Source organism: Triticum urartu, chromosome 3A (genome assembly GCF_056163025.1).
Source record: "Triticum urartu cultivar PI428250 chromosome 3A, HENAU_Tu73, whole genome shotgun sequence".
Lineage (NCBI taxonomy): Eukaryota > Viridiplantae > Streptophyta > Magnoliopsida > Poales > Poaceae > Triticum > Triticum urartu.
The window spans coordinates 164,343,725-164,366,026 of NC_141875.1; the positions used below are offsets into that span (position 1 = coordinate 164,343,725).

The window sequence follows — 22,302 nt, forward strand, 5'->3', positions numbered from 1 at the left end:
TTGGAACATGTCTATTGTTGGGATATCATTATTATATCTTGTCTACTTTAATGCATCTATACACTTGGTAAAGGGTGGAAGGCTCGGCCTTATGCCTGGTGTTTTGTTCCACTCTTGCCGCCCTAGTTTCCGTCATACCGGTGTTATATTCCTTGATTTTGCGTTCCTTACACGGTTGGGTTATAATGGGAACCCCTTGATAGTTCGCCTTGAATAAAACTCCTCCAGCAATGCCCAACATTGGTTTTACCATTTGCCACCTAGCCTCTTTTTCCCTTGGGTTTCCGGAGCCCGAGGGTCATCTTTATTTAAACCCCCCCGGGCCAGTGCTCCTTTGTGTGTTGGTCCAAACTAGAGCCCCTTGCAGCGCCACCTCGGGGAAACTCGAGGGCTGGTTTTAGTTGTAAGAATTGCTTATCCGGTGTGCCCTGAGAACGAGATATGTGCAGCTCCTATCGGGATTTGTCGGCACATTCAGGTGGCTTTGCTGGACTTATTTTACCATTGTCGAGATGTCTTGTAACCGGGATTCCGAGTCTGATCGGATTGTCTTGGGAGAAGGAATATCCTTCGTTGACCGTGAGAGCTTGTGATGGACTAAGTTGGGACACCCCTGCAGGGATTTGATTTTTCGAAAGCCGTGCCCATGATTATGGGCAGATGGGAATTTGTTAATGTCCGGTTGTAGAAAACCTAAAGCTTAACTTAATTAAAATGAATCGACAGAGTGTGTGGCCGTGATGGTCTCTTTTCGGCGGAGTCCGGGAAGAGAACACGGTCTCGTGTTATGCTTGATCGTAGGTTGTTCTAGGATCACTTCTTGATCATAGTTCATCGACCGTGCCTTTGCCTTCCCTTCTCGCTCTCTTTTGCATATGTTAGCCATCATATATGCTAGTCGCTTGCTGCAGCTCCACCTCATACTTTTACCCTTCCTATAAGCTTAAATAGTCTTGATCGCGAGGGTGTGAGATTGTTGAGTCCCCATGACTCACAGTTTACTTCCAAAACCAGATGCAGGGACCGATGATACCGCTCCAGGTGATTCGACTAAGCTCAAGAGGGAGTTCGGTGAGGACTCAGGACGATACTACGTTTCCTTTTCAGACGATCAGTAGTGGTGCCCAGTTGGGGCGATCGGGGACTTTGTCGCATTTGGGGTTGTTCTTTATTTTGGTTCCGTAGTCGGACCTTGAGTGTATCTGGATGAATGTAATGATTTTTATGCTATTGTGTGACGTGGCGAGTGTAAGCCAACTATGTACTCCTTTTCCTTATTCATTACATGGGTTGTTGTGAAGATTACCTTACTTGCGACATTGCTTACAATGCGGTTATGCCTCTAAGTCGTGCTTCGACACGTGGGAGATATAGCCGCATCATGGGCGTTACATTGCAACTGTAGAACTTATTGGAGACTTCATATCTCTCAATCCGGGCATTTGCTTGAAATATTAACTTCAACTCCTGGAACATCTCATATGCTCCATGACGTTCAAAACGTCGTTGAAGTCCCGGTTCTAAGCCGTAAAGCATGGCACATTGAACTATCGAGTAGTCATCAGCTTTGCTCTGCCAGACGTTCATAACATCTAGCGTTGCTCCTGCAGCGGGTTTGGCACTTAGCGGTGCTTCCAGGACGTAATTCTTCTGTGCAGCAATGAGGATAATCCTCAAGTTACGGACCCAGTCTATGTAATTGCTACCATCATCTTTCAACTTTGCTTTGTCAAGAAACGCATTAAAATTTAACGGAACAACAACACGGGCCATCTATCTACAACAACATAGACAAGCAAAATACTATCAGGTGCTAAGTTCATGATAAATTAAAGTTCAATTAATCATATTTAAGAACTCCCACTTAGATAGACATCCCTCTAATCATCTAAGTGATCACGTGATCCATATCAACTAAACCATGACCGATCATCACGTGAAATGGAGTTGTTTTCAATGGTGAACATCACTATGTTGATCATATCTACTATATGATTCACGCTCGATCTTTCGGTCTCGGTGTTCCGAGGCCATATCTGCACATGCTAGGCTCGTCAAGTTTAACCTGAGTATTTCTGCGTGTGCAAAACTGGCTTGCACCCGTTGTATGTGAATATAGAGCTTATCACACCCGATCATCACGTGGTGTCTCGGCATGACGAACTTTGGCAACGGTGCATACTCAGGGAGAACACTTGCACCTTGAAATTTAGTGAGAGATCATCTTATAATGCTACCGTCAATCAAGCAGAATACGATGCATAAAGGATAAACATCACATGCAATCAATATAAGTGATATGATATGGCCATCATCATCTTGTGCCTTTGATCTCCATCTCCAAAGCACCGTTATGATCACCATCGTCACCGGTGCAACACCTTGATCTCCATCGTATCATCGTTGTCGTCTCGCCAAATATTGCTTTGACGACTATCGCTACCGTTTAGTGATAAAGTAAAGCAATTACAGGGCGATTGCATTGCATACAATAAAGCGACAACCATATGGCTCCTGCCAGTTGCCGATAACTCCGTTACAAAACATGATCATCTCATATAATAAAATATAGCATCATGCCTTGACCATACCAAATCACAACATGCCCTGCAAAAACAAGTTAGACGTCCTCTACTTTGTTGTTACAAGTTTTACATGGCTGCTATGGGATGAGCAAGAACCGTTCTTACCTGTGCATCAAAACCACAACGATATTTCGTCAAGTTAGTGCTATTTTAACCTTCAGCAAGGACCGGGCGTAGTCACACTCGGTTCAACTAAAGTTGGAGAAACTGACACCCACTAGCCACCTGTGTCCAAAGCACGTCGGTAGAACCAGTCTCGCATAAGTGTACGTGTAATGTCGGTCCGGGCCGCGTCATCAATACCGCCGAACCAAAGTATGACATGCTGGTAAGAAGTATGACTTGTATCGCCCACAACTCACTTGTGTTCTACTCGTCCATATAACATCTACGCATAAACCTGGCTCGGATGCCACTGTTGGGGAACGTAGTAATTTCAAAAAAATTCCTATGCACACGCAAGATCATGGTGATGCACAACAACGAGAGGGGAGACTATCGTCTACATACCCTCATAGACCATAAGCGGAAGCGTTATGAGAATGCGGTTGATGTAGTCGAACGTCTTCACGATCCGACCGATCCAAGTACCGAACGCACGGCACCTCCGAGTTCAGCACATGTTCAGCTCGATGACGTCCCACGAACCCCGATCCAGCAGAGTTTTACGGGAGAGTTCCATCAGCACGACGGCGTGATGATGGTGATGATGTTGCTACCAACGCAGGGCTTCGCCTAAGCACCGCTACGATATGATCGAGGTGGATTATGGTGGAGGGGGGCACCGCACACGGCTTGGAACAATCAACTTGTGTGTTCTAGGGTGCCCCCTGCCCCCGTATATAAAGGAGCAAGGGGGAGGCCGGCCGGCCCTTGCAGGGCGCGCCAGAAGGGGGAAAGGAAGGAGGAGAGGGAGAAGGAAAGAGAGGGAGGAAAGGGGGCCGCCCCCCTAGTCCAATTCAGTTTGGGCTAGCAGGGCCGCACGCCCTACCTCCTCTATTCCACCACTTGGCCCATGAGGCCCAATACTTCTTCCCCGTATTCCCGTAACTCCCTGGTACTCTGAAAAATACCCGAATCACTCGGAACCTTTCCAATGTCCGAATATAGTTGTCCAATATATCGATCTTTACGTCTCGACCATTTCAAGACTCCTCATCATGTCCCCGATCTCATCCGGGACTCGGAACTACCTTCGGTACATCAAATCACATAAACTCATAATACCGATCGTCACCAAACGTTAAGCGTGCGGACCCTACGGGTTCGAGAACTATGTAGACATGACCGAGACACGTCTCCTGTCAATAACCAATAGCGGAACCTGGATGTTCATATTGGCTCCTACATATTCTACGAAGATCTTTATCGGTCAAACCGCATAACAACATATGGTGTTCCCTTTGTCATCGGTATGTTACTTGCCCGAGATTCGATCGTCGGAATCTCAATACCTAGTTCAATCTTGTTACTGGCAAGTCTCTTTAATCGTTTCCGTAATGCATCATCCCACAACTAACTCATTAGTTGCATTGCTTGCAAGGCTTATAGTGATGTGCATTACCGAGAGAGCCCACAGATACCTCTCTGACAATCGGAGTGACAAATCCTAATCTCGATCTATGCCAACTCAACAAGTACCATCGGAGACACCTGTAGAGCACCTTTATAATCACCCACTTACGTTGTGATGTTTGGTAGCACACAAAGTGTTCTTCCGGTAATCGGGAGTTGCATAATCTCATAGTCATAGGAACATGTATAAGTCATGAAGAAAGCAATAGCAGTAAACTAAAACGATCAAGTGCTAAGCTAACGGAATGGGTCAAGTCAATCACATCATTCTCCTAATGATGTGATCCCATTTATCAAAATGACAACTCATGTCTATGGTTAGGAAACATAACCATCTTTGATCAACAAGCTAGTCAAGTAGAGGCATACTAGTGACACTCTGTTTGTCTATGTATTCACACATGTATTATGTTTCTAGTTAATACAATTCTAGCATGAATAATAAACATTTATCATGAAATAAGGAAATAAATAATAACTTTATTATTGCCTCTAGGGCATATTTCCTTCATACACATCACTAGCCACTGGGTATTACCACAATGAGTGGGTCAGGCTAACAATGACCCATATCCATTGTACATTTGAACCATCTAACTAAACGTTGTTTGTTAGCTCTAAATCGTCTTTTCAAATAAATAAAATGTACCCTTTTTAGATGTTTTGAAATATATAACTTAGAAAAAAATCTGATATTTTTTATTTAGTAGTGAAATAAATGCTGAAACTGTACTAAAAGTACAAATATTCCAACCAAGCCTTGACTATATTTTTCTTTGCTCCATTTGCACCTTCATTTTCCTTTTCTCCCCGTTCAACAAAGGTTAATAGCTAGTGACAGGACGAATCGGCACTAGTATAGTGGCAAGTGGAGACAATATGTGCTCAATTCAGTGGTAAAGTTGCAGTTGGGATTTTATTAATCCATGTAGGATATTAGAGTTGCATATATATTCATTAAGAAATAAGATGATAGCACGCCATACCTGCATGAATCGACTTAAAATCTAATTGGTATAAGGATCATCAACACAAAATTCAGCGATTCTAAAAGATGACAACCAAACCCAGCCTAGATTAGAGCAAAAGAAACAATATGAGACGTGAAAGTGAGACTCATTCATTATAAAGCTCGAGACGCAACAACACGAGCCAAACACGACTACAATAATGATGGTTGCGACTGATGCATAAACATTACATGGACATATAGGGCACTAGTCTTGATCCAAACTATTTGCACCAGTACCCACCCAAAGCCGATGAAGATACCGCAACCCAGACCATAAAAGGGGGGCATCGAGGAGGCTGGACACAAACCCAGGGAGGCGGACCAAAGGGCGCGTGTGAGAATCGAGGACAGATTGTTGTCTTACATGAAAAGATTCATGAGCTACACTCGAAGAAATTTGATGGAGTTATCTTCATAGTGGATTTTTAAAAATTCTACAAAAAATTTAAATGTCAATTCTTGCAACAATGTATGCGCATGAAAGGCTTCCCGATAAAATGGTGTCGGTGGATTGACTCATTAGTCACAGGAGGCAGAGTGGGTGTCAAGGTAAATAATGGCATTGGTCACTATTTCCAAACACAAAATGGATTCCGACAAGGAGACCCTTTGTATCCTATTCTTTTCAACATTGTGGCATATCTTCTTTGTTTATTTAAGCAGTTATCCAGTCTCAAGATTAACTTCCACAAGAGTGAACTCTTCTACTTCAAAAATGCCAAAGAAGAACAGAATTACTACACACAACTGTTTGGTTGTGAGTGGGGCTCTTTCCCCTTTAGATATCTTAGTATCCTAATGCATTTACTTAAACTTCTTAATAAGGAATAGAATGGTATTAAGGATCGCTTCGAGAAAAGGTTGATTTTTTGGATCGATAAGCATATGTCTTATGGGGAAAGGCTCACTCCGATCAATGTTTTTCTCGCAAGTTTACCTATGTTCATGTTATCTTCCTTTGAAATGCCTAAAGGGGTAAGGAAAATATTGGATTACTACAGATCTAGGTTTTTCCTGAAATTTGATGAACAGAAACGTAAATACGGTCCGACGAGGTGGGATGCCATCTGTTGCCCTAAATACCAAGAGGGGTTTGGGGTGCAAGACTTCAAGATTGAAAAAAGTGTGTTGAGCAAATGGCTATACAAGATACTTACGAGGACGAAGTTTGGCAAGAATCACTTAGGAACAAGTACCTTCATTTTAAATCCTTCTTTGAGGTTCATGCAAAACCAACTAACTTGCTTTTCTGTAAAGTCCTGATGGAGGTCGAAAATGATTATTTTTTCACAGAGGGATGTTTGTCCTAGGCAATGGCCTATCTACTAGGTTTTGAGAAGATACAAGGCTAGGAGACATGCCACTAGCCATGCAATACCCTCGTGTCTATGACATTGTGCAGCTAAAGGATGTCCTTGTTGCCCCTGTGATGGGTCAGCTGCGGTTGAATTTTGCCTTCAGAAGGCCACTGATTGGGGAAAATGGACAATCCGGTTAAACCTTGTTAAAAGGTTGATGACGGTCAACCTTTCACATGAATCGGACACATTTCATTGAAAGTCGACTACTTCTTGTGCCTTCATAGTCAAATCCATGTATACAAACCTCATCAATGATGGACAACCTTTCCACCACAAATATATTTGGAAAATGAAATTCCTATTGAAAATAAAAATCTTCATGTGGCATTTAGATGGCAAGATCATCTTGACAAAAGATAATATAAAAAAAGATTGGCAAAGATGCACTTGCACAGAGTGTTGCTTTTGTGGTGAAAGTAAGGGTTGCTTCGTGGTGAGGAGTCCATTCAGTGTCTATTGCTTCACCGCCCACTTGCCAAGCTATTATGGCGATCTGTTCATATAGTTTTTAATCTACCTCCAGTCACAAGTCTTGGATCGGTATGAAAATTTGGGCTTTACTTTGGGCCATTTAGAACATTTGTAACGATTGTATTTTTAGCAGAAGGAAAGTTCTAAAAAAATTGCAGATTATCTTCAAGGCCATCAGTTGGATCCATACGTGGTCGTTACTATGCAAGGAGGAGGATCGGGAGCCCACGGTCTTTGGGTGCAATTGATACGAGATGGTCTCTCGGGATTTGTTCAACCAATTTAGTTGGTGGGCTACTAGTAGGATTTGTGATGTATGAGATTCATTTTTCTACTATTGCTTTTTATTTGCCCTTTGGCAACTATGTGTGGCAGTTATTATGATCAGATATTGACCTCTGAAATAATCGATAAAAGGTTATATGAACCACCCGATGTAGAGGCCGAGGGGTATTCCCTCCTTTCGAAATATATTCGTTTCCGTCAAAAATCGTACTGTAATTACTAGTGCTATTCCTCGATGACAGGTCTACGATACCTCACTCTTTCTTTAGATGGAAGTAAGCACGGTTTTTGTTCCTGGTTGGTTATCTTTGCACAATTTCAACTCCGAGCCCCTTCCCCATCATTCTTGAGATTTGTTGGTTCAAGTCCCAGGAAACGAGGTAGTCCATCAACTTCGCAATTTAAGATAATAACGACTACGTTGACTGGAATCGTAGTAGGAGTATATAATTCATCACAAACCACACCTAGTCGCACACACGTATTCAGTTCCCTCCCTTCTACAAGCTGCTCCGTGCATGAGACCGCGTTCTACCGAACATATTTCAGCCTAAGCACAAGTGCTCGTCATAATTGCCTAGACAACCATGGCGAAAGCACGGCGGTTCGTCGTCCTCGCGCTCAGGATCGCGACGGCGGCGGCGGCCGGCGTCGCGGCGATTGTCATGGCGACGAGCCACAAGACGACCACCGTCTTCGGCGTACAGGTGCAGGCCAAGTTCCAATACACGCCGTCGTTCGTGTAAGTATCTATAGCTGCTGCTCCCAGTTGTTTCCATGTCATCGTGCCGGCTGTGTCACCAAGAACGAACGAAACGCCGCGCGCGCGCGCGCGTGCCTTGCAGGTTCTTCGTGGCCGCCAATGTCGTCGCGTGCGCCTACAGCCTCCTCGCCATCCTCGTGCCGCCGGCGAGCCCCGCCGCGAGGCACGTCCTCGTGGCCGACGCGGTGAGTTCACGGCGCACCACGCTGCCCGGCCAATATGGCCACGTCTCTGATTAGGTCGTTTTTGCTGAACTCGTTGTCATGAGCTGCAGGTGCTGGGCATGGTGCTCACCGGCGCCGGCGCGGCCGCGGCCGCCATATCGGCCCTGGGGAAGAACGGGAACAGCCACGCCGGCTGGCAGCCGATCTGCGGGCTAGTACCCACTTTCTGCGACCATGTCACGGGGGCTCTCGCATGTGGCTTCGTTGCGGTCGTCCTCCACTTACTCGTCGTTCTCCATTCCATTTACACCATGAACAGCTAGGGCATGTGACCTTTTGTGCCATTTGTCGCTGGTTTTTTATTGCATGGAGAGAATAAATTCGAATGTACACGCTCTCTCAGTGGCATATTTGTGATATTCTGAAATTACTTGCAACTTTTTAGACTTCATAATTATGCTAGTATTGCTTTGGTAGAACTAAAGTCTCATTGACCCAGACTATGTAAATTAATTTGAAGGTAATTCTGTGAAATAAATAAGAAAATGTTCTTTGATCCATGAGACAAACAATGTTTATTGTCACTTTGAGTTGGCCAAGATCGATTCTTCATTTGATTATGTATGAACATGAGCGAGTAATGCGAGAGTTAGCTGAGATGTCACTACCATATTCTTGTTTAAACCACATTATTTTGTCATTATAAATTTTCAGTTGAGTCAACGGGGGGGATGGCAGGATCTCCTTTTGGATTAACTAGCAAGGTCCAGTGTTCAAGTCATGATACACACAATCAAGAGCACGTACTAACTAGCCCATGTACAGCTACCCTGAGCAGACTGGTGAAGCTATTGTCCGAACATGTATTCGAATGCACATCGATTGTACAAATATTTAAGAGTCACTCAATTCACGAGTGAATTTAATAATAAGATAACACAACACAAGGTTCCAAATCAAAAGGTGTTGAAGGGGAGTACTCCCTCCATCCCAGAATAAGACAATTATTTTGGGATGGAGGGAGTATTTATTAGACTGAGTTAGGTGTTGTTAAACGTCCAGTTTTTGTGGGAAAAAATGTTGATTTGCAGTTTGGTTGGAAAAAAAATTGAGCTGGAATAGCATATTTAGGTACTGGGAAAGAAGGCATAGGTTTTTTTCAGCTCACAAATCACTTCGATCCCTCCCTCACCCTAAAATTAAAGGGGTGATCTCGTTATTCTTGGTTAAAATGTGTTACGATTTACATGCGACTTTTTGGATGAGTAAAATAAAATGTGTTGACAAGGGGTCTTGTGATGCCAAGACCCATTTGACATTTGGGGTCTTCGCCTTGCAAATAAAAAACGACTTTACATGATGAGAGGAATCAGGAAAATGCCCACGAGGATAGCTACAGCCAGCTAGTCAGTGACAGATTAAAAGATATATATGCAAATGCAGGTTAGAAAGACCAAGCGCATCATATTCTAGCAGAAACAAGATCCTGGGGTTGCTAACATGTCACCACCTACATATATAAACAACAAGTGCATTAACTTGCATAATCTTGCAACAATAATGGTCAATACTGCCTCAAGCAAGAACATAAACATACCCCAAATTAACAGTGTGTTTTAAATCCCCAGTGCATGCAAGATTTTGGAAAAGTGGCTGCAACAAGGTTCTCAGCAAGATCATAGATGCTCAAACTAGAGCCTTAATCGTGTATCTCGAAGTACATGGGTGTATTACACCTACAGAAATACCTGTCCCAAAGAAGGATTACAATATTTATGTCAGTGTTGCGAGACATACTTCTGAGATGTAATCGCATTTTCTGCTGGCCATGAACAAAAGCAGCAAGCTCTAAATGTCCAAATAAAATGACTTCAGCCATCATAACAGAAAGATAACAATGCAACCCAGGGCTGACCCAGCATGGGATAACTGTGTTTCCTTCTCAATGGAAGTAACCGAGCACCTGGCCACCCACATTCTGCCTAATTGCTTCCTCGTGATCTAAAACGCCATTTGGGGTGGTCACCACAACATAGCCCCACTGCAAAGCAAATAAGAACACGAAAAGGAAATGTGTTAGAAATAACACACTAGCTCTACAAATAAATGAATAGCACATAATAAAGCAGGACAAATAAGCATTCAGAAGTTAGTTTAGCTATAAGTGCTTCGCTTGACATCCACGCCAGAGATGTGATCGAAAGACATCTGAATAATAAAAGTAACGACAAGAAAGCTTACACTAGGTAACATTATCAGTTAGTTGTTGTTTTATGTAATTTCCCTGAGAATGTTTGCTTCTTCTCACTTGCCAAGTCATCTCTAAATGAAAAAGATGGAGGACTCATATTGCGACAAAAATAATTTAACTGGTAGAAACTAGGGTTCTACCGTGTCTAGGGCGGAGATTGTAGGGGAAGGAGGGGGCTGGACGTGGGCGATCTCGCGGTCGCCGGTGGCTGGGCGCCGTCGTGCGCGAGGGAAGAGGCGGCGGCGTTGGCAGGAGGCGGCTAGGGTTAGGTCTATCGGCTCCCTTCGGGAAGCCGAGCAAATAATGATTGCTTCTTGCTTAATCTCAAAATGGGTCCTTACATGAGTTTATATAATCCTCCTAATGATATAATTGGGCCAAGCCCCTAACACGATAAGATAACTGGGCCAGGCAACTAACTGCCTGGGCTGTAATATATGCCGCTCATAACATTTCTCCCTGCCTGCACAAACAGCTCATCCTCGAGCTGGAAGGCGGGGAAGCGCTTGCGGAACTCCTCGAGGTGATCACCCGTCGCCAAACACCTCCGCGGCAGCTGGGGCGTGCAGGTCGCCAAGCCCGGCGGCGGCGGCGTCCTCCTCCATGTAGTCCGCAACCTCCAGGTAGAAGAGGCGTGGGCAGACATGGCCGGGCACGTAGGGCTCGTCGCAGTTGAAGCACAACCCTTGGCGGCGACGCTCGAGCAGCTCGGCCGAGGTGAGCCGGCGGAACGGGCGCGCCGCGGCCGCGGCGAGGGGTGCCGCGGAAGCCTGAGCAAGCCGACCCTACGCGGGAACATCCGGCCAGGGTGTCGGCCCAGTGGCCCGAGACGGTGATGCCTGCTGGATGGCCACCGCGCGGCGCTCGAACGCGCATGCGTAGTACATGGCCGTCTAGAGGTCCTGGGGTCCCTGCAGCTCCACGCCCACGCGAATATGATCTGGCAGACCGCCGACGAAGAGTTCGGCCCGCTGGCGAGCCGTCACGCCGGGCGCATGGCACGCCAGGGCCTGAAAGCGGTCGGTGAAGTCCTGCACCGTAGAGGTGAAGGGGAGGCGGCCCAACTCCGCCAGCCGGCTCCCGCGTATCGGTGGTCCGAAGCGAAGGAGGCAGAGCTCGCGAAGACGCTCCCATGGGGGCATGCTGCCCTCATCCTGCTCGAGGGCGTAGTACCACGTCTGGGCGGCGCCACGGAGGTGATAAGAGGCGAGCCAGGTGCTGTCCGACGCGAGCGTCCGTTGCCACCGGAAGAACTGCTCGCACTGGTTGAGCCAGTTGAGGGGGTCCTCGGTGCCGTTGTAGGTGGCGAAGTCGAGCTTGGCGAAGCGCGGCGGGGTCGGGGCCTGACCGCCATGGGCGTACAACTCGGCGGGACGGGGCAGCGAAGAGGATGACGCCGGGTCGGTGGGCACCGGGGGTCCCCCGTGAAACGGCGGTCCGTCGTGGCCCGCGTAGGCACCCGTGGAGCCGGAGGGCCCGCCGTACTGCAGGGTGGGCGCCGGCTGTTCCCCGGCCATAGTGTAGACCGGCTGCGGCGTCGACCCGGCCAACCAGGCCGGAAGCGGTGATGGTGAGGGTGGGAACCGGACCTGTTGGATCAGAATGCCCGCCGACGCGGTCATCGCCGGCCCGGTGCTGAGCGGCGGGGGTGCCTGTGGCTGCAGCGGCTGCTGCATGGGCGTGACGGGCGCGGCGGGATGAAGCTACAGCAGCTGCAGCATGTGGGCGACGGGCGTGGCGGGAGCCGCGAGGGCCGTCGATGGCCACTGCGGCCAGAGTGGAGTGCTGGCGGGGGCGGCTTGTTGCATGGGGGCGGGGGCGCCGTGAGAGCCGGCGACGGCCACTGCGGCCATTGTAGGGTGGTGGCGGGCGGCGGCTGCAGCGGCCCAGCGAACGCTGCGGAGGCTGCTGAGTGCGACAAGTACCACGGCAGGGCCGGCGGACCGATGGCGGCGGGGGTGGCAGAGGCCCGTAGGGGCTGGCCAAGTATAGCCGGATCTCCTGGATCGCTGTGACGAGGTCGTGGAGGACCCCGGTGACCTCCTCCGGGGTGTAGACGGCGGCGGGCGGCGCAGTGGAGGGCACCGGCAGCTGGGCGATGGGGACGCCGGAGGTGGGGACCAGCGGCGCAGTGGTGATGGGCAGCGGCGCGGTGGTGATGGGCAGCAGCGCGGGTGGGGTGGGCGGCGGCGCAGACATGACCGGAACCGAGCTAGCTGATACCAAAGTAGTAGAAACTAGGGTTCTACCGGGTCTAGGGCGGAGATTGTAGGGGAAGGAAGGGGCTGGACGTGGGCGATCTCGCGGTCGCCGGCGGCTGGGCGCCGTCGTGCGCGAGGGAAGAGGCGGCGGCGTTGGCAGGAGGTGGCTAGGGTTAGGTCTCCCGGCTCCCTTCGGGAAGCCAAGCAAATAATGATTGCTTCTTGCTTAATCTCAAAATGGGTCCTTACATGAGTTTATATAATCCTCCTAATGATATAATTGGGCTAAGCCCCTAACACGATAAGATAACTGGGCCAGGCCCCTAACTGCCTGGGCTGTAATATATGCCGCTCATAACATCAACCAAGTTAGCAAACTTTCTATGGTCTGTCATCAAAAAGAGATTACCTGTGGACTTTTTCACTTGCTTCCAAAAGTGCTATTTGCAACAGGGACAGATGAACATTTATACTACATTCTTCCAAGGCTTGGTTTATATTTACTCAATTACTCAAAAATCTGCCACAACCCGCAATGGCATGTTGATTAGAATGTTTTCAAAAGTTTGCGTACTACTCCCTCCGTTTCTAAATATTTGTCTTTCTAAAGATTTCAACAAGTGACTACATACCAAGCAAAATGAGTGAATGTACACTCTAAAATATGTCTATATACATCCGTATATGGTAGTCCATTTGAAATCTCTAAAAAGACAAACATTTAGAAACAGAGGGAGTAGTAAAAGTAAAATACTGTCTGATCTAGTCAATATTTAGTAGCCCGTAACCATAATGTACATTTCATGATCAGTATTGCATATGTTGTCACTGCAAGTAGCAGAATGGATTCAGAAATAAGCATTTAAACTAGCAAAGGTCTGGCACACCATATCTCACCTTCCTGATTCTCACGGTATGAATAACAGTATCAAGATAACTGTATCCCTCAACTAACAGAAGATATGAATATTCACAAATATCAAATATGAGTTGATAAATACCTGCCGTGTTGGAAGCATCCTAGTTCTGTATTTTTCTATTTCCGTAGCTCTGAGGTCCTGCCTGTAAGTGAGAGCTTTGCAATCTTTAATCCTTCCCTGAAGTTCCACGGTGATTTTTCCAACCCTATGTGGATCGAAGACCTCGAAATTTTTTATGTAACCTGAAAAATGTCCGCAGAATAAATTCCAGGGAAAATTACCACCGTAAAAGAAATGTTCTCATACCCTCTCAATAATTTGTAACGGCAGTGGGGAGGAGACTAAACAACATTACATGTTCATAAAGTTTTTTCCCCTTTCTTTTCAAATGCTGAAGTCAAAATGAGAAAGGAAAGGCTGGCACTACCCCAAATAACTTCTTTTTTCACTTGTTTTTGATAAATGAAGATGTATAATGCCTGGTGATTCAAATACAAGATTATTACATTACCAGGTAACACCATTCTTAAAAAAACAAAAACAGGGTATTAAAGAAGCATGCTATTCTCACACATAACCTACTCCTCCAAGCAGGTGGAGTTGATCCATACAACACTCTACTGCACCTTTCTCTCCTACCCAAGGATGTTAAATTATGAGTGGTCACAATTTCAGTGCGACAGTTCCTCGCGATGTAACTAGAAGACATTCTTGAAGGTAATCAGATGAGGCAAGTATAACTAGCTCCAGTACACAATACCATTTTCCCTGAAATTTATTCTTAGAGTGGAATACTTGCACGATTATTTCAACGGTTAAAAGAGATGGCATAATTGCGTCCAAGCTATGAAGTACACAAAGATATGCATATTTATTGGGTAGCTTTGTGTTTTCATACAACTAGAACAAGTTGGGGGACTGAAAGGCTTTGCTGTTGTTGTATGAAGAACACAAAACTACCAACAAATATGCATATCTGATGAATATATCAACTTGCCTTCATCTTTCCAATGCCAACTCACATGTTAACACATTTAACACAAATGCATCCAGAATCTAGACTGACAATAAAAACTCGCAAGTTGTTGAAGAAACCCACGCTACTCTGAAATGTTAAAAATCAGGTGCTTGTAATCTGAAGTTTATCTTAACATGAGAGGGGCAGATCATTTCTGCTGCTCTCTCAGTTAAACTCAGAACTGTAAAATCACACCTCCTTAGTAGCCCATCCCTTCCAAACCACCGGATGTATACACTACCAGTGCGTCAAGTTACCACCAGCAACCTCCTCTCCCATCATGGATGAAACCCTCGTGTTCTTTTTGGACGTAACAGAAGATAAGATGAGATGCGAGGGACGAGGGGGTTTGTGCAGCAGCTGCTGAAAGGAGCCTGATGAGAGGGAGCACGGAGTAGCTGATACCTCGGTGCTTCATGATGTTGAGGAAGGAGATCATGACGCCGGAGATGGGCTGGAGTTGCGCCGTCGCCTTCCCCCGCCGCTCCGCGTTCACCATCGTGCGCAGCGCGTCGTTGAGGATCCTCCGCCCCATCGCTCGCTCGATCTCCTCGCCTCTTCCGCTCGTAGCCGCACCTCTCGGCTCGCCTCTCTACCAGCCGCCGCCGGCGCTCGTGAGTCGTGATGGAGAAGAGAAGGGTGGGAAGCGTTAGGAATGGGCCTGGCGTTCGGGAGAGAGCCTGCCCGTGGCCGAATGTGTGTGTTTTCTCATGGACCTGGATGCTCTTGGGCTTGGTTCCACGAGCACTGTGACGCTGTTTAAACGATTGGATGTCCATGAGGCATCTCTGGTCCATCTTTCTTTTTAAATTTTTTTATATAATCTTATTATATATGCTTATCCTTTATCCCCTTCAAAAAAACTTATCCTTTATTTATTTATTTATTGAGATATTAAAAAAATTCATCTCACCTATTCCTCAGAAACAATGTCAATTCACAAACAATGTAAATAAATGCATCACATTTAAACACAAACTTAAACAATCAATTCGCAAAAGAAAAACAATTAAAATGCACCACATCATAATTCAACTACGAGCATATGCATAATTCATTCATCCCCAAAAAAACAAAAACATAATCATATTTGAGTCACAAAAGGCACCGAATGAACAAGTTCATTCCAAAAAAACCAACAAGCAGATGGTTGATCAGAAGGCATCATCAATTACAAGGGTATCAAGCACTCGTGGCATCGTCGCCGTCACCACCATTGCCACCATCACAATTGTCATCGCCACCACTACCAACTGACTTGGCCAAGATCACCTCACGAGCGAATTCTCAATATCGTCTCGCCCTCTGATCCATATTGTTTGGATCCATTAAGAGCATTTATAGCCGTGATGGGCAGATCTAAGCCTTCAAACGCCCGCGGACGCACCCGGTCATGTCTGCGGACACTGACCGGTCAAGCCTCAAATTTGCCTTCTTACAACCGGACACCTCAATTACCATGCCTCAAATCCATACAAACACATGCAACTACGTCAAAGCATTACACACATCGTCCGGCTACTACATCACTAAACATTAGCTATGGTGGAGAAGATCATCCACAACTGCCCTTGCCCTTCACCCGCCCTTACTGCCCTTGTCACGGAAGTATCAGTCGAAGACACGGTAGGGATCGAGCCGGATCATCTCGTCGCCGGAGCCGCTGTCGTTGTCCTCCTTCGATGGCAGTCCGGCCATGGCACGGACCGCCCAGTTTCTGCTCGCGTGTGAGGGCGCACGTGTTCCTCCGTTGTCGCTTTTTCATAATGCGGGCGCGGATGGCTTCCTCCTCCGCGACCGCCCGCGTCGCCGCATCAGCCGCCTTCGCTGCCGCCATGTCTGTAGTGACTTTGGTGAGTGGCCCTTATCCTCTCCTTCCCGCGGCAGGCACTCCGGTCCCGGTGGGACTCAAACTCCACCCGCTTGGAGATGGCGAAGGAGAGATTTGAAGGTTGCCAGGCCCGCGATGATCCAGCCCCAGAGGATCCGAGCGCCAGTTGAGTCGACGCTATGGAGTCGTGCCGGACAGATCTTGCCGTCAGCCGGGCGTTGTCCTCCCGGGAGCGGCGGAGTGCAATGCGGACGGCCATTGCCTCCTCCAACCTGCACGAGATGTGTAACACCCGGTGTAATGATGCTATAGTAACCCCTGGGGTTAAGTTAATCATTTTGCTAAACAAGTGTTTGATCATCATTGTCTCCTCTCTCTTTCAAATTCTAGTTGAATTCATTTTCAAACTAAGAGTGAAATTCAAAATGCTCAAACATGAAAACTAAAATGTTCATCATGTGTAAAATATTATCCTGGTAATATTGGTGGTGATCCAACATTTTTGCAAAATGCCTATGTGGCCTAAAATAGCTAAAACAAAAAAGCTTTAAAAAGGAAAAAGGAAAAGGAAAGAAGGAGAGGGAAAGCCCCTGCCCCACTTGGGCTTCGGCCGACCCGAGCCAGCTGGCCCAGCAGGCCGGCCCACTCCCCCCCCCATTCCCCCCTGGTCGCCTCCTTCCCCGCGCACTGCTCCTCCGACCGAGTGGGACAGAGCGCGTCTGTCACTGTCCAACCACCTCGCCGGCGACGCTCGACGAGAGGATAAGGCCCCGGACGCCTCGACTCCTCCCCACCTACCTCCACTCCCCTCTCTCGCCTCCCAGATCCACCCGCTCCTCCCCCCACTCTGTCTCGCTCACCGCCTCACCCGAGTGCCATCGCCGCCCTCCACCTAGCACTACCGCGACGAGCATCGCCCCCACTCCCCTTCGACGAGTCCACCGGCCTCCCCAACGTCGACTGCTTCGCCTTCTCCCGCTGGAACGAGCTGGGAGGCCCTCCTCCGTCTGCATCGACGCGGATGACCCCCTTCTTCAACCTCTGACCTCCATCGTCGCCGCCATCGAATTCCAGCCACATCGAGCCTCCCCCGAGCCCGCTTTGCACATCTGCAGGAGCGCTGTGAGCTCCTCTCCTTCTCCCCTCATTCCCTACTCATCCCCGCGCTCGTAGCCGCCGACCACGTCATGGCCGTACTCGTCGTCATAGACGAGCTCGCCGCCGTGACCACCGTAGCCCAAGCTCGCGTCCGAGCTCGTAGACGAGCTCCTGGAGCTCGTGCGAGTCCAACGAGACCCCTAGTGCACCTTCCCGTGCCATGCAGCGTCGTATCCAATGACGCCCGAACTCCGACGTCCGCTCCGCCACTCGCCGCCGCCGTTTCCGGCAAAGTCCGGCCATACCACCACCACCACTCGACGCGGCATCGAGTGGCCGTTCGAATGGACCAAGCCACGCGCCGAACGATGCCGTGTAGTGAAATCCCGACGAGGCCCAGGTGCCCCCGCCGCGTTCTGACGTCGTCGGCGGCGAAACGCCGGCCGCCGCCTACGTGGTTGGCCTGGGGCCACCCCAGTGCCACTGCCAGTGAGCCCCATGGGCCCAATTGACTGGGTTGGCCCAGTCAACTGCTGGCTGGGTAGCCCCGTGTCCCTGACAAGCGGGGCCCACCGTACAGTTAAGTTAATTAAAACATTTTATAACTAAAACTAATTAGTTAACCTAATCAGTCACTGACATGTGGGGCCCAGCTGCTAATTAACCATGTTTAATTAAAATAACCCACTGTTAGCCCTCTGTCTATGATAGGTGGGACCCATTGGTCAGTTTGACCAGTCAGCGGGTCTGTTGACCTGCTGATGTCATGCTGACACTCTGCTAACGTATTTTTCTCTTTTCTGTTAATTTAATAAATCCAGAATATTGCTTTAATCTTTGAAAAATCATAGAAAATAATCCGTAACTCCGATGAAAATGTTTTCTGCATGAAAGTTGCTCAGAAAAATCCAATGAATCCGAATACGCGGTCAGTTCATCTGTCACATGCCCCTAGCATGCTAAACATGGAACTTTTCCCCTCTTTTCCTCTGTCCGGAATCCAACTAACGTTGGGAATTCATCCTCGGATGTTTATTCCCTCCGTTTGCAACGTGTAGTACTATGTTAGGACAACCCTAGCTCTGCCTATCGTCTTGTTATGCCTTGTGATGCATTGTTTGCTCTGTATTTACTGTTTCTTCCCCCTATTCTCTCCGGTAGACCCCGAGACCGATGTTGCCCCTGTGATCGACTACGTCGACGACGACCCCTCCTTGCCAGAGCAACCAGGCAAGCAAACCCCCCTTGAGCATTCCGATATCGCCCATTTCTTCCCTCTCATGCTTGCATTATAACTACTATTGCTTTCTGTATGATCCTACTCTGATGCATAGCCTGTTGTTGTTACCTGCTTTCATACCTTACGTGCTTATCCTAAATTGCTTAGTATAGGTTGGTTAGAGATCCATCAGTGACCCCACCTTGTCCCAGTTGCCTCGCTTTATGTTCGATGACTCAATCAACGTGATCGATGTCCAGGCCCCGACACCGCACATCACCCCCTAGTTGTACGACTCTGCAGAGTTACCATCGAGTGCCGAGGGTGGAACCTCTTACATCACTCCTAATGAGATCTCTGTAGTGTAGCTATCCGGTCGTGGTCATCGAGGGTGATTTCCTCCTTAACTACTTCCGATACGGCTCTGTCGTGCAACCCCTCAAGTGTGAACCTCGAGGGTGGATCCTCTTACGTTCACCTTGATGATTACATCGAGTGGAATATTCACCGGGGGTGATTCCTCGGGGTTTCCCCTTGGTGTTAGACACACAGTTACTATGGTTACTATGACTTTGCACTGAGCCATGTTATTAAAGATGGGTCGGCCCTGAGGGGTACCCGCGCAAGCTTAATTGCGAGTGATGTGGAGTCGGGTTGACCTGGAAGGTGCCCGCGAGATACTTATGAGGCGTGGCCAGACATTCTTAGCCCTTGCCGCAAGTACTCAAGACGGGGCAACGGGGTCACATCGATCGTGAGTCTCTGGTCGTTATCGCGTGCTCCTAATCCACTACGATTTGGATATTTGATCCGAGGGGCCTCTGGCCTGATAGCACTAACCATCACGTGGGCATAGTATGGGCGTTCTACGTCGTATGTGTTGGGGATCATAGCAGAAATTCAAAATTTTCTACGCATCACCAAGATCAATCTATGGAGTAATCTAGCAATGAAGGGATGGAGAGTGCATCTACATACCCTTGTAGATCGCTAAGCGGAAGCGTTCAAGTGAACGGGGTTGATGGAGTCGTACTCGCCGTGATCCAAATCACCGATGATCCTAGTGCCGAACGGACAGCACCTCCGCGTTCAACACACATGCAGCCCGGTGACGTCTCCCATGCCTTGATCCAGCAAGGAGAGAGGGAGAGGTTGGGGAAGACTCCGTCCAGCAGCAACACGACGGCGTGGTGGTGGTGGAGGAGCATGGTACTCCAGCAGGGCTTCGCCAAGCACCGCAAGAGATGAGGAGGGAGGGGGGTAGGGCTGCGCCAAGAAGGAGATGTTCTCGTGTGTATGGCAGCCCAAAACCCCACTATATATAGGGGAAAGGGAGGGGCTGCGCCCCCACCTAGGTTTCCATCCCTAGGAGTGGCGGCCAGCCCTAGATCCCATCTAAGGGGGCGGCCAAGGGGGAGAGAGGGGGGTGCACCACTAGGTGGGCCTTAGGCCCATCTGAGCCTAGGGTTTCCCCTTTTTTTCTTCTCTCTTCGCCTTGGGCCCTGGTGGGGGGCGCACCAGCCCACCTGGGTCTGGTCCCCTCTCACACTTGGCCCACGCAGCCCTCTGGGGCAGGTAGCCCCACATGGTGGACCCCCGGGACCCTCCCGGTGGTCCCGGTACGTTACCGATAGCACCCGAAACTTTTCCGGTGACCAAAACAGGACTTCCCATATATAAATCTTTACCTCCGGACCATTCCGGAACTCCTCGTGATGTCCGGGATCTCATCCGGGGCTCCGAACAACATTCGGTAACCACGTACATACTTTCCCTACAACCCTAGCGTCATTGAACCTTAAGTGTGTAGACCCTACGGGTTCGGGAGACATGCAGACATGACCGAGATGACTCTCCGGTCAATAACCAACAGCGGGATCTGGATACCCATGTTGGCTCCCACATGTTCCACGATGATCTCATCGGATGAACCACGATGTCGAGGATTCAATCAATCCCGTATTCAATTCCCTTTGTCCATCGGTACGATACTTGCCCGAGATTCGATCGTCGGTATCCCGATACCTTGTTCAATCTCGTTACCGGCAAGTCTCTTTACTCGTTCCGTAACACATGATCCCATGATCAACTCCTTGATCACATTGTGCACATTATGATGATGTCCTACCGAGTGGGCCCAGAGATACCTCTCTATTTACACGGAGTGACAAATCCCAGTCTCGATTCATGCCAACCCAACAGACACTTTCGGAGATACCTGTAGTGTACCTTTATAGCCACCCAGTTACATTGTGACGTTTGGCACACCCAAAGCGCTCCTACGGTATCCGGGAGTTGCACAATCTCATGGTCTAAGGAAATGATACTTGACATTAGGAAAGCTTTAGCATACGAACTACACGATCTTTGTGCTAGGCTTAGGATTGGGTCTTGTCCATCACTTCATTCTCCTAATGATGTGATCCCGTTATCAATGACATCCAATGTCCATGGTCAGGAAACCGTAACCATCTATTGATCAACGAGCTAGTCAACTAGAGGCTTACTAGGGACATGGTGTTGTCTATGTATCCACACATGTATCTGAGTTTCCTATCAATACAATTCTAGCATGGATAATAAACGATTATCATGAATAAGGAAATATAATAATAACCAATTTATTATTGCCTCTAGGGCATATTTCCAACAGTATGCATCAGCCGAAGCTTAATAGACGTCAGCGATTGAGCGGTGCGCGTCGGGTTGGACTGCGTAAGCTCCTGCCTTGTTGAAGGAGGTAGCCAGGTCTGCTCACCGGCCGCGTACGCAACGTGCAGGAGTTCCCGGGGAGATGGCCCATGAACCCTGGGGCATAGGCTTAGTCCGGCGTGCTTGACCTCTCTATTAAGCCTAGGTCGGGTTGCGGCGTATTGTTTGGCCGAGGCTGGGCATGACCCAGGAAAGTGTGTCCGACCGGAGTTAATCGAGCGTGGTGGGTAAGTTGGTGCACCCCTGCAGGGAACAAAACATCAATCGATAGCCTGTCCTACGGTAACAGACACTTGGAGTTGTATCCCGATCGATACAACTAGAACTGGATACTTGTGATGAGAACTGGATGGTGATGAGAATTGGAATGTGTTGACACTTGGATAGTATGGCTCTGGGATTGCTTTCTCGGAGGGAGTCGAGAAAGGATCTCTGGCCGAGGTTGATAACACTTCTACTACTTTACTTTATGCTACTCTACTCCCTCCTATTGCTGCAAGATGGTGGTTTTCCAGAAGATGCTAGTCTTCGATAGGCTAGGCTTTCCCCTTCCCTTCTGGCATTCTGCAGTTTAGCCCACAGATACAACCCATTCCTTTGATACAGATGCATACTTAGTTTAGATCTGATGTAAGTCTTGTGAGTACTTTGGATGAGTACTCACGGTTGCTTTGCTACCTCTTTTTCCCATATACCCGATTGTTGTGACCAGATGACAGATCCCAGGAGCCAGACGACGCCACTGATGACTACTACTACCCGGAGGATGCCTACTACTACGTGAAGACCGCTAACGACTTGGAGTAGTTAGGAGGCTCGCGGGCAGGAGGCCTTGC

General features: G+C 48.3%; 2 protein-coding genes across 2 annotated transcripts; one reads left to right on the forward strand and one right to left on the reverse strand.

The window, feature by feature from the left end:
• Positions 1-7,754: 7,754 nt before the first annotated feature.
• On the forward strand, positions 7,755-8,774 carry LOC125548223 (CASP-like protein 1C1). Its single transcript, XM_048711885.2, has 3 exons — positions 7,755-8,031; positions 8,135-8,237; positions 8,327-8,774. Exons 1-3 carry the CDS (start codon positions 7,877-7,879, stop codon positions 8,537-8,539), a joined length of 471 nt encoding a protein of 156 aa, XP_048567842.1. The 5' UTR covers positions 7,755-7,876; the 3' UTR covers positions 8,540-8,774.
• Positions 8,775-9,870: 1,096 nt separating this feature from the next.
• LOC125543421 (small ribosomal subunit protein uS8my) lies at positions 9,871-15,307 on the reverse strand. Its single transcript, XM_048706751.2, has 3 exons — positions 15,012-15,307; positions 13,670-13,830; positions 9,871-10,257 (listed from the first exon to the last, which is right to left on the reverse strand). The coding sequence occupies exons 1-3, from the start codon at positions 15,139-15,141 to the stop codon at positions 10,159-10,161; spliced, it is 390 nt and encodes a 129-aa protein (XP_048562708.1). The 5' UTR covers positions 15,142-15,307; the 3' UTR covers positions 9,871-10,158.
• Positions 15,308-22,302: the final 6,995 nt, after the last annotated feature.